The 12,408-nt window shown below is 45.9% G+C and overlaps 1 protein-coding gene across 1 annotated transcript in view; it reads right to left on the bottom strand.

Annotated features, from left to right (window-relative positions):
- Positions 1-3,622: 3,622 nt before the first annotated feature.
- CNGB3 (cyclic nucleotide gated channel subunit beta 3) overlaps positions 3,623-12,408 on the bottom strand; it is a 140,575-nt gene continuing 131,789 nt past the window's right edge. Inside the window, exons 15-17 of the mRNA XM_073329320.1 lie at positions 8,139-8,285; positions 4,679-4,856; positions 3,623-3,887 (exon numbers count right to left, since the gene is read on the bottom strand). Coding sequence (XP_073185421.1) covers positions 3,642-3,887; positions 4,679-4,856; positions 8,139-8,285 — 571 coding nt within the window. The 3' untranslated portion in view covers positions 3,623-3,641. The remainder of the gene's footprint in view (positions 3,888-4,678; positions 4,857-8,138; positions 8,286-12,408) is intronic.

Raw genomic sequence — 12,408 nt, 5'->3', positions numbered from 1 at the left:
TTCTCGCTCTTTTGTCTCGGTTCTGAGTAGAAGTGGAATAAGACTTGGTCCTTACAAACTAAGTAAGATATGGAAAAGACTAATTAGCCAACAAATTGCCCTCTCTTTTCAGCATCCAGAAATAATCCCATTGCAATCATCACATATCCATAGGCTACATCTTTTTCGTTCTTGGCACTAAGAAAAGGAGTACTTGTGGCACCTTAGAGACTAACCAATTTCTACACTTTCCACAGTATGCATCCGATGAAGTGAGCTGTAGCGCACGAAAGCTTATGCTCAGATAAATTGGTTAGTCTCTAAGGTGCCACAGGTACTCCTTTTCTTTTTGCGAATACAGACTAACACGGCTGTTACTCTGAAACCATTCTTGGCACTGTATTTTACTATAGATGATGATAGAGTATTCCATAGTACCTAATTAGTACAGCAAATATTTGTAAATCGGACAAGGAATGGTTCTACCAGAGAAGTTTGCATTTCACTCTCTAATGAATACTTGATTTCTTCGCTCAATTTAACAGTTGCCCTCTTCACTTGGACAGAATTGTGCACTTTCCACCTGATCTCACACAACATACTTCAGCCTACTCTTGTTTGCACTCTGAGAGGAGCCCTAGGTGGGTCTCAGAGAGGCCCTAAAAACTGGGCCCCAAGCAGGAATTCAGGGAGGTCATTTGAACAAGCCCTCCACCTAGATAAATAGAACAGGAGTACTTGTGGCACCTTAGAGACTAACAAATTTATTTGAGCATAAGCTTTCGTGGGCTACAGCCCACTTTGTTGGATGCATAAAATGGAACATATAGTAAGAAGATAAATATATATATACACACAGAACATGAAAAGGTGGAATTAGTCATACCAACTGTAAGAAGCTAATTAATTAAGATGAGCTGTTATCAGCAGGAGAAAAACACTTTTGTAGTGATAATCAAGATGGCCCATTTAGACAGTTGACAAGAAGGTGTGAGGATACTTCTGCCACCTAGATAAGAGCATCCTAAATTTACTTTCAATTGTCAGCAAGCTGACCTCTTCCCTTGGACCCATCTACATGCCACAGAGGTTGCAACAATCATTGCCACTCTTTTATATTTGAAAGCTTGAGCAATTTGAAAGCTGGACACAAATCGGATTGTCTTCTAGATGGAATCACCAACCTTGCTTTCAACCCTGAACGTTTACAAACTAATATTCCAATGGATAATGGGGAATGCGCAGGTGTTGCAAGAAACTGCTGCTGCAATTCAGCCCTTCCTTTACAATCCATGTCAAAGCGATTGATAAATTTCATTCTGATGTGCCAACCGTGAAAAGGTTTATTGATGTTACTTGTATTTGCAGAAGTGGGTCAGATCTCTATTGCAATAATGGCTTAGCCCATCACTCTCACAATTTTAAAATGTGTTTCGATATATTTTCCTTCCTTTCCATAATCTATTACACCACCCCAGTAACACTCTTACTTTACTTCAAAGCTATATAAAACCCAGGACAATGAATAATTGTCTTTAGTACACACAGAAGGCTTCATGTGCAAAGCAAGAGTTGTGTGGTGAATTTAAGTTTGAAATCATTCTGAGATGCTACTCCAGTAGTCCCCAAACTGTGGAGCGCACTCCCCTAGGGGTGTGTGGAGGAATGTTTGGGGGTGGATGCATGGGTGGGCCTGGGCCAGCACCCATGGGGTGGGGGTAGGGAGAAAGCACCACCCAGTTCCACTGCGCCCCCTGCCCAGCTCCAGCCCCAGGCCCAGCTCCGTTCCGTGCCAAGGCCATCTCTGGTCCCAGCCACAGCTCCGTTAGCCCCCAGCCCAGCTCTGCCCTCGTTCTCTCTCCACACCAGACCAGCATTGCCTCTAGCCCCAGCTCTTCCACCACACCCAGTTCTGCCCCCAGTGCCACCTTCAGCCCAAGCTCCTCTGCTGAATTCACTGTGCAGTAATGGAGGGGGGACATGGATAGATTCCATTCCTGGTAAAGGGGGGAGCAACAGGAAACATTTGGGCACCAATGTGCTACTGGGTGTGCATTAGCTGAATTACTCTATATCCACTCTCCAGTCTGGCTCTATTCTTCCTATGTGTGGGAGGCACATTTTTCTTACATGGGCTGATTCTTGTCTAGTAGCAATTACTCTTGGTATGTTGTTAGTGTGGCAGGAATCTTCATCATCGGTATGAAGACTCCAAGGAACATGTCAGGCAAGTGTCTTAATCTTCCAAGAGAAAGTGTAGAGCTTCTTGACCATATAAGGTTCAGTACTGCAGTCTTTAGTCAGGCAAAGCTCCCGTCGATTTCAGGAATTTTTCAGCAAAACCAGTTTTGATGAACTTTTCCTCAGGAACAGTTTCTCAGGTTGAGGATTGAAATATGTGGCCAGACACACACCAAGAACAGCCAATATCCCAGTGGTTAGGGCACTCACCTGGGATATCAGAGGCCTCGTATCAAGTTATTGTTCTGCCTGATTTGGATCAGGGACTTGAACCTAGGTCTGCCAGGCACATACCCTAATCACCAGGCTGTTCACTTTTCTGAGGGGTGGCACTCTCATTTTTCGTTACTCTTTGAAAGGTCTTGGGTTTGTGCTGATGTCGAATGGCAAAATAGTTTCCTAGGCAGCTCAAAATTTTGCCTGAGTCATGACTGCAGGAACCGATTGTCTGTGACTGACTGACGCAAAGATCAGTGGTCATTTATAGCAGTAGCTACAAGATGTAACGGTCCACATTTTTCAAAAACAGCCTTTAATTGTGGGTGTTCAACTTCAGATACTGAGGCCTTCCTTTTCAGAGGTGGTGAGCCACCTGCAGTGCCCACAGACTTCAGGTAGAGTTGGGGTTGCTCAGCACCTATGAAAGTCAAACTCTGATTATACAAAGTAGAGCATCCAAAATTAAAGGCCACTTTTGAAAAACACATTGCTTTAGTTTTTTATTCCGTATATTCAGCTACCTTTACTGAACTGAAGGCTCCTACTTTCAACAGTTTCGAGGTGACACTGAGATTTGCAGGATCATTATCCCCTCTGTCTTTTTGGTGATTGCACTGACTTTTATTGATGATGGTTTTGCTGTGTGGTCTTCTGCCCTCTGGAGACCAAAACTGAAAGCACTGAAACCATGAACTGTAGTTGAATTGAGCCCATGTTGGTTACAAAAGCAAGTCACTTGTTAGAAATATAAAATAAGGAGAGAGAAAAATAAGGGCAAATATTAACAACCTCAGCAATATTAATGCAGTAACAAGGTAAAGGATTATGATAGAAAACCAGAATAGAAAATAGAAAAAGAGACACATATAAACAAAGATCAAACTAATCAAGAGGAAAACCAGGAGGAAGAGTAATAAGAAAGAGAGAACTAGGAAGAGAGGGGTAAGGAGAAGTAGGGGCAAGGAGTAAGAGATGAGTGAGAGCATGGAGGAAGCAAGAAATAAATAGGCGTAAGGGTGCAATCTGTGCTCTAATTACTTTGCTACACAAAATGTAATATTCCACAATCAAGGTCTGGAGGCAAAGTACATTCTCTCTGTGGGATGAGGGAAGAGAATAGTTCTGCACTCTGACTCAAAGCTATACCATGCCCTTTCTCTCCTCAGAAAGATTCTAGGTATGACCACAACCCAGTCCACCATCTACTCCTGTCTCTTTTCTTTGACCTCAACAGTGAGAACCTCTCCTTCTCCTGCTATGGGGGAAGGAACCATGGTGATGACAAGAGACTTGTTAGTGGTTCCTCTGTGCAGAACTGGCTTAGGTGGAGGTTGAAAATTTGCAACTGACTCTTCCTTTTCCACTGATGGTTTAGGTGGGGCTGTGGGTTCTGGTGCTGGTTCAGGTTTCTTTTCCTCTGGCTCAGGTTTCATTTCTTCAGTTTTTTCCTGTAATGAAAAGTTATACATTTCTTAGCGCTGCAGACAAAATCCAAGAACCCATATTCTACTCTGAGTGTGGAGTCTTAAGGTATGGGTAGGAATATGGGAATGGACACAGAATTTACTACTGCCACCTACTAGTGGATAAGTAGAACAGAACAAGATTATTATTAATTTGCCTATTCCCTAAAGTAGGCTATTGTGTGGGAATTACTTATTGCATTTAATGGCTTGCTACTTATAAATTTGACTTTTATTTATAGAAGTTGTTTGGATTTACTCAGTTTTTGCTAAATGTGTTAATCTTAAATTTGTCTCCATGATTTGTAAAGCAGTAGGGAAAAGGTGAGAGTTTGAATAGCCAATAAGTTAAGCAGTGCTTTGCCATCAGCTGGATTCTGTTGCTGGTTGTAGGATAATGCTTTCAAGGGGCATCATGGTTTTGTTAGAGGTTAAAAATGGCTCAGTTGCCCCCGAAGGCCTATAAAAAAGCAGTTCTTACTCCCATTTCCCTTGACCTTTTTTCTCTCTGCTGCCACTCTGCTTTTGCTCACTCTGTCCTAGGCAGAACAGGACTCCAATAACATTTGAGTCAAATTTTTGAACCCATGATGTTTGTGATTAGGCACTATGGGTTACATCTTGCCCTGTTGAAGTAACTAGGAATTTGGTCATTTCAGCAGGGCCAGGATTTCATGCAATATGTTTGCCCAAACCTGGTAAGTTCCTCTCTTGGGTTTTCCCCCTGCTTATCGCTTGAGCATTCTGAACAGTCTTTTGTATTTGTGGTGGGTTACCTGAGCAGCTTGCTGTTGCTTCATCTTGAGCAGCATAGCGAGGCCTCCTTTTCCTGACCTTCCAAACATTGCTTTGAATAGTTTGGGAGTTTCTGGTTTTGGTGCAAAGAGACTGGTCAAGCCTTTTGTTTGTGCTTGTGGCTCTTCAGTGGGCTTACCCTTCTCCTTCAGTAGCACCCTGTAGATAAGATGGACGATAACACACCACAGTGAGAACTGCCGAGTCTAATGCTAAGATATTACTAAAACTCCAAATGAAAGCATGAAACCCTTGTAACTTTTTTCAGGGTTGTTTTTCATCCCAAACTTAGAAAAGAAAAGGGGAAGGAAGGTACCATTCACCAGAGTATGGATCTATGGCAAATTGCTGCTGTTTGAATTTTGAAATCTATTTCTTCTCTGCAGGATGCAGGTAAAACAAATGCGTGCTCCAAACAAGGTCGCATCGAAGGAGGATTGTATAGGGTAAGGTGAGAAACAGACATAAAAGAGAGCACACTTCTTTACTGCCACGGGATGTGCACGAGGGGCAAAATTCTCCTCTCTGATCTGCACTGCAGATGGGTCTTTGCACATTGAGCATTCCCTCTGCTAGTGGATTTTGCACTGAAATGAATAGAAGTGATAGTGCACTGAAGTGACCTGCCATGTGAATCGCTGTTTGGTGCTTAGACTCAGAAAGGTGGCAGGTTGGTGTATGTCTCTGTCATACTCCTTCAGTAAATCACTGTATAGAACCAAAAGCTTTCTAGTAGCCAGCACTGCCCATACAATGTGATATCTGGAAAACAATCCATGGACTTCCCATTCTGTGCTATGCCTGATTACCACCAACAAAGATAATGGAATCATATTTTAGTGGGTAGTTTTGTTGATGATGCACATGGCAAACTAGGCTGGACCTCACTCTTCCAAAACTGTTGGTTTTTCAGGCACTAACAGCAGCAAGAACTTACTTGTGACAGTAAACTATGTGTAAGGGGACTGTTGCCCCCTTACTAACGTTCAGTGGGGGTGTTTTGGTTGGCTAGCTCCCAGTACTAAAAAGGGGAAAGGGTCAATGGGGAATTAGGACCCTGAGACTGACAGCTCCCAGGAACAATGGGGAGAGGCCAAAACTCCAGGTCAGCCTGAATGACAGGGCGGGCAGGCTAATCAGGGAGTCAGGAGGCCAGGGAAGTCTTATCTTCCGTGTGAGCTGGATTTACCTGGGTCAGACAGAGTGGGGCTGAGCTAAGGAAAAAGCAGGGGCCCAAGCTGAGCTGGGGAGCGAGCTGTGCCAGATCAAGAGAGCAGACCTTGTCCTGGGAGCAGAGCTGCAGCCCCAAAGCCAGAGGCACAGCCCAGAGAGAGCAGACCTGTCCTGGGAGCAGAGCTGCAGCAACCAGAGCCAGAGGGGCCAAAGAAGCAGCCCAGGGAGCTGGAGGCAGAGCAGCAGCAGCAGCAGTGCAGAGACAGTGGGGCTGGAGCAGTCTGGAGCTGGGTGCGGTAAGCAGCTGGGGAGACCGAGGGGGACCCTGGGCAGTGGGCCCAGCACAGAGACACGCCTCAGCCAAAAGGCTCTGCAGGCCAGGCTTGGATCGTAACCCCGACAGGGCAGGGGCGACACTTGGCAGAAGGGTCCTACCACTTGGAGCCTGAGAGCATGAGGCCACCACCAGAGCAAGTGTCCAACCCACAGCATCCCGGCAGCACAGCCAGGGCCTGAGAAGAAGGCCTGGGACTTAGAAGAAACAGACTGTGAACTGCCCTGACATTCCAGAGACACTGTTTGTGATGTTCCCTGCCACAGAGCGGGTTGAGGTGTTTCCTTTAAACTTTCCCATTTTTCCTCATTCTTTTTAAAATTAATTGTTGATTAAATAACTTGCATTTGCTTTAACCTGTATGTAATGGCCAGTGGGTCAGAGAAGTGTCCAGTGCAGAGAGAGTACCCCAGAGTGAGGACACCCTAGCCCCTGTCCTAGGTGACCACAGCAGGGTTGGGGTTTCGAGCTCCTCAGGAATCCTGGGCCCAGCCCTTTCGGGGTTACGAGGACTCTGCCAGACAGGAGAGTGGAAGGGGAGTCCTCAAGGGCAGGGAGGGCACTGGGTAAAGGAAGTGGGAGCGAGGACTCAGATCCTTTCGCTAGCCCACTTCACTGGGGTAGTGCAGAAGCCAGGAAAGTTCCACACAAGAGCGGGACCATTCCCTCGCTTACATATGCAGCTGTAGACTAGAAACACAGGACAGCAGGTATGAGCAGCATCAAGAAGCAGATTAGCATGCTTTTATTTCTGTTCAAGGATTGCACGGCTTGTAGGCAAACAAGCTGTCTGTGCAAAGCTTTACTGAACCACTTCCCAGGGATTGAGGAATGGAACAGTGGTGGCGCTGATGCACCATGGCAGGGTGAATGGGAATTCTCGTTCATCTGAATGTTGGAGGGAGCTTATTGCAGCGAATGCAACTGTAAATTGGTATCCTCACTGTAATCTGAAAAAATCACTAATATGCTTGTGTTTTCTCTTGCCAGGTTCAGGAAGCTGGGAGAAGCTTCTCCAGCTGTTTTGGTGCTTGACACCAACCTTATGCCACAATCAAGCACACAAAGTTAGTGGCTTAAGCATAGTAAAAATATTAACTGTTTTACCAGTGCTACATTGTTTTACCTATTTTTTTAAGTCTTTTGGAGAGACTTGTTTTCCTGGTTTTTTTGTTTATAATTGGAGTTTTTAATTTGATTAGTTAAGTTATATTGATTTAAAACAGAGGTTCAGACCATTATTTATAGTATATTCCAGCAGTGCTGAGAGTAACCGAACAACACGTTAGCTGGTCACAGGTCTAAACAGGATTGGGGCAAAGAGGGGATCTGTAGAGATACAGCCAAAGTGGGGAGAAAAGGAAGTTGATAAATACAAATCTGTGCACTGACCACACCCAGCTAAACTCTGTGTATACATAGACCCTGGACATGCTTTTGTTAGGCCTAATTTAAAACCTGCATTTGTACACCCTTAGGGCTCCTGGAAATCACAGAAAGGTAGGAAGGGACCTCCAGCTCCTATGGTCCATCAACCTGTGGATACAGAAAAGCATTTGCCTACAGGCTCATTTGTATCCGCACAACTGCACCATTGAAAATGTGCCCCTAAATTGAGCACTATCTTGCAGTATTCCTGCCCAGGAAATGCAGGCCAAGGTGAGGAACTGGTTGAGCACCTGAGGGGTCCTGTTTGCTTCTAAACACTTATGTGTTTGTCATCCTTTATGGAAAGGAGAGTTGAAACTTGGTTCTTAACTTCTCTATATTTACTGCCTTTCCCTGACTACTGGCATCCCTGCCGTGACCTCATGAAATCTACCAAAAGTTACCATGATAATCCCACAACAAGAACTAGTTTTTCTAAGAAACAAACGTAACTATCAATCAAAATTCTTAATTCTGTATCTAAACCAACACTGCAGGGGCCATACTTAGCCTTCTTCATCAGGAGCTTTTCAGAGTCTGGATAGTGCACCAAGATTTCATTGAGGGTCTTCTTGTCTAGAATAAAGAGATTGGCAAATCCATGTGCCACCACGTTAGCGGTCCGCCGATTTCCTCCACTTGCCGCTAGTAAGCTGCAATGGAAACAATACGAGAAAGTAGGGTTAGAACTTGCATATGTTATGCGTCTCTTTCCAGGTGTTTGGTGTTTTCTTCATTTAATTCAGCGATCAAAAAGTTCACATTTACCCCACAGTTACCTGTTATCTGAGGTACTTCAATGCTTCTCTGTACTTAACACTAAAACTATACTGAACCTAATTTAATCTTTCTTTGATGATTCAGAAGGCACTTCAGGATCTTGCAGTGCCGCAGGGTCATTATCAACATCAATTATCATTGTAGATGTAGAAGGTGTAGGAGATTGGGCTGAATTTGTAATGACCCTATGATACACCCTAGAACAGGGGCAAACTTTTTGGCCTGAGGGGTTTTTGGATTTTGGAAATTTGTATGGAGGGCCAGTTAGGGGAGGCTGTGCCTCCCCAAACAGCCAGGCGTGGCCCAGCTCCCGCCCCCTATCTTCTCCCCACCCCCACTTCTCGCCCCCGATGTCCCCCCCAGTATTCCTGCCCCATCCAACCCCCCTGACCTCCCCCAGAACCCCCGCCCCGACTGCCCCCCGCCACCCCATCCAGCCCCTCCTCTCATTCCTGCCTGCCCCACCCCCAGGACACCAGCCCCATCCAACCACCCCTTCTTGTCCACTGACTGCCTCCAAAACCCCTGCCCTTGACTGCCCCTGCTGCCCCATCCAACCCCCCCTCTCCTTCCTGACTGCCCCCCTGGGACCCCTGCCCCATCCAATCCCCCTGTTCCCCACCCTCCGACCGCCCTGCCCCCTATCCACACTCCTGCCCCCTGATCACCACCCTGAACTCCCCTGCCCTCTATCCAACCCCCCCCCCCCACTCCCTGCCCCCTTACCGCGCTGCCTGGAGCACTGGTGCTGATGGTGCTACGGCCGCGCTGCCCGGCTGGAGCCAGCCACGTCACCGCAGAGCGCCGGGCCGGCGGCGCGCAGTGAGCTGAGGCTGTGGGGGAAGGGGAGGGGCTGGGGGCGAGCCTCCCGGGCCAGGAGCTCAGGGGCTGGGCAGGAGGGGCCTGCGGGCCAGATTTGGCACACGGGCTGTAGTTTGCCCACCTCTGCCCTAGAAGATGCTTTTTTGAATTAGATCCCTGATATCAGCTGGCTTACTTGTCTTCTGCCTCTTTTTGCATAAAAGTAGAGTGCAGAATGTGCAATTGCATAACCTCCTGGGCCGTACACTAGTCCCGATTACTGGACTGAAGATTTGTATTGGAAGATATCAGAAATGCCGGTTAATAGAGCTTTCTGGTTGATAAAGTGCCAGATAACACCGCTTTTACTGTACTAGAAATGTAAGAAATCTTGCTGGATAGAAAAATGCCTCTCAGATGAGCCTTACTTCAAGGTTGTCACTAATTTAAGTCTAAAAATTCCCTATGTTCTACATAAATTTGGCATTCCCTCACTATTCTGGTTGGAAACTATTGACATCAGAAATAAAGAAGCATGGCCCTGACATAGAAAAAATTATTTGCTCCAGATGAATGACTCCTGCAGCATTACTCCTGAATCACTGTTTTGTGACCCTGATTGTGAGTCTGTCACACATTGCATCCCATACCTGAACCCTGGCAAGTTGAATGGTATGGATGTAGAAGGTCTCTTTGCCTGACAGCTTGTAAATTGCCTGCCTGAAGGTGAGGGGACTTTGTTTTGAAAGTGATGAAAGAGATTAGCTTCACAAACAGCAGTCTGCCATGAGGAGTAGGGTACACAAGTAAAAGTTTAGACACCTGTACAAATACAAATCTGAGCTGTTGGTCTTGGATTCAGCAGACTTCACTTTGCTGTCCCACCCGTGCAACAATCTAAGTAAGCGACGTAGCACAGTGTATTCCAGGTCTTGATATGAATGCTGAAAATCTCCTTTCTATAATTAGTATGAAAGGGTTCATCTGCACTAGACTTTTGTACCTCCATTGATAGTCAGTTAACCCAGTTACTTAAAACGTTTTATAAAGGCTAGGTGAACGCTCCCTACACATTTGTCCAAGGCCACTACCATTTGTTGTTTTTTTTTCTGTTTTGTTTTTTTAAATCCTAGGCAAAGAACGCATGTTTGTAGCCTGGATCAAACTCTGTTTACTCGTTTGTGGGCAGTTGGAGACTTTGGTTGAAATCCCAGTCCTATTGAAGTCAATATGAGTTTTGCCATTGATCTCAATGGGGTCAGGAGTTCATCCTTGTAGTATACAGCTAGGAAGGAGTAAAACATGCGTGTTCATTGTTCTAGGCTAACAGTGAGACTGGATCAACCTGGGCTGACAGGGCATAGTCTTGACACACCAAATCTGTACATTTTTAAAATCCTGACACCCAAAACTCTGATGCCTGACTGCATGAGGAATTCAAAATGCTCTGATTTTATTTTACTGAAACAGTGCCCTGATGATGGCTCATAAGAGTATGTATATGCTGCAGTAAAACCCCTCTGCATTGAATCTCAGAACCCAGGTCAATTGACTCAGGCTTGCAGGGCTCGGGCTGCAGGGCTAAAAATGAGTGTTGATGTTTGGGCTCAGCCTGGGGCCCAGGCTCTGAGACCCACTCCCCCTTGTGGGGTTTCAGAGCCCGGGCTCCAGCCTGAGCCCAAACATCGACACTGCTCTTTTTAGGCCCGTGGGTCAAAGTCAGCTGAACCAGGTTACCTGTTGCTGTGCTGCAGGTCTTTTATTGTAGCATAGATGTACCCTAAATGTTGTGAAAGCTGGGGTGATGGGATGCACAGTGATAACTCTGCGAGCCGATGAAAGATCACACCTGGCACTGGAAAGGGAAAGGTTTAACAATAAGGAAAGGAGATCTTCGCGAGTGCCCCTTCTTGGCCACCCACTAAGACTGCTGTGAGTGGAGTCCAAGTCTGTGCTCTGCTTCCCTTGGGATGCCCTAAGCTTCTGGAGCCATTGCCCCAATCTCGGGGCCCTTAGGCACACACTCGGAGTACAAACCTTCTACCTGGCACTCTGCTCTGAGTGCTGAAACTCTCAGTGGGGTGCTGACCCTTCAGGCTCCCTGGTACTTTAGCACACACCGCTCCCAGCATACCACACAAGAGTTTAACTCTCCCAGGGGCAATATGGTATTTGTGGATGCTTAACACATACTGGTAGACTGGCTTTGCACCGACTGTAGCACCATTGCTCTTGACTTAACAGATAAAGTACATAGAGTACAGATAATGTAGAAAACAATTGGAGGCCTTGTCTACGCTACTGCAGTAAGTCGACCTACATTATGCTACTCCAGCTACATGAATAATGTAACTGGAGTCGACGTAGCTTAGGTCAACTTACCGCAGCATCTACACTGCTGCGTCGACAGGAGACACTTCACCAAACCCACTAAATCGACTCCTGCTAAATCGATCACAGCAGCGTCGATCTCTGGTAAGTGTAGACATGGCCTTACAGAGGTAAGACTGGAAGGGACCTCTAGAAGTCATGAGGTCCAGCTCCTTGCACTGAGGCAGGACCAAGTAAATCTAAACCACTCCTGACAGGTGTTTGTGCAACCTGTTCTTAAAAACCTCCAATGATGGGGAGCCACCACCTCACTTGCAAGCCTATTCCAGAGCTTAACTACCCTTGTAGTTAGAAAGTTTCTCCTAATATCTAACCTAAACCTCTCTTGCTGCAGATTAACCCCCTTACTTCTTGTTCTGCCTTCAGTGGGCCTGGAGGACAATTGATCACCATCCTCTTTATAACAGTCCTTAACATATCTGAAGATCTCCCCCTCAATCTTCTTTTCCCAACTAAACATTTCTAGTTCTTTTCACCTTTCCTCAGGTTTACGAAACCTTCTAAATCTTTTTTTTTCTTTTCCCCCTCTCCTCTGGACTCTGCAATTTATTCACATATTTCCTAAAGAGTGATGCCCAGAATTGGACATAGTGCTCAGTTGAGGCCTGACCAGGGCTTAGTAGAGCGAGACCAATACCTCCCATGACATACAGACAATACTCCTGTTTATACACCCCAGAATATTAGCCCCCCCCTCTTTTTTTGCAACTGAATCACATTTTTGACTCATTGCATTTGTGATCCATTATAAACCCAGACCCTTTTCAGCAGTACTACCCCCTAACCAGTTATTCCTCATTTTGT

This window comes from Lepidochelys kempii, chromosome 2 (assembly GCF_965140285.1).
Source record: "Lepidochelys kempii isolate rLepKem1 chromosome 2, rLepKem1.hap1, whole genome shotgun sequence".
Taxonomy (NCBI): domain Eukaryota; kingdom Metazoa; phylum Chordata; order Testudines; family Cheloniidae; genus Lepidochelys; species Lepidochelys kempii.
This window is presented reverse-complemented; position numbering and strand designations above follow the sequence as displayed.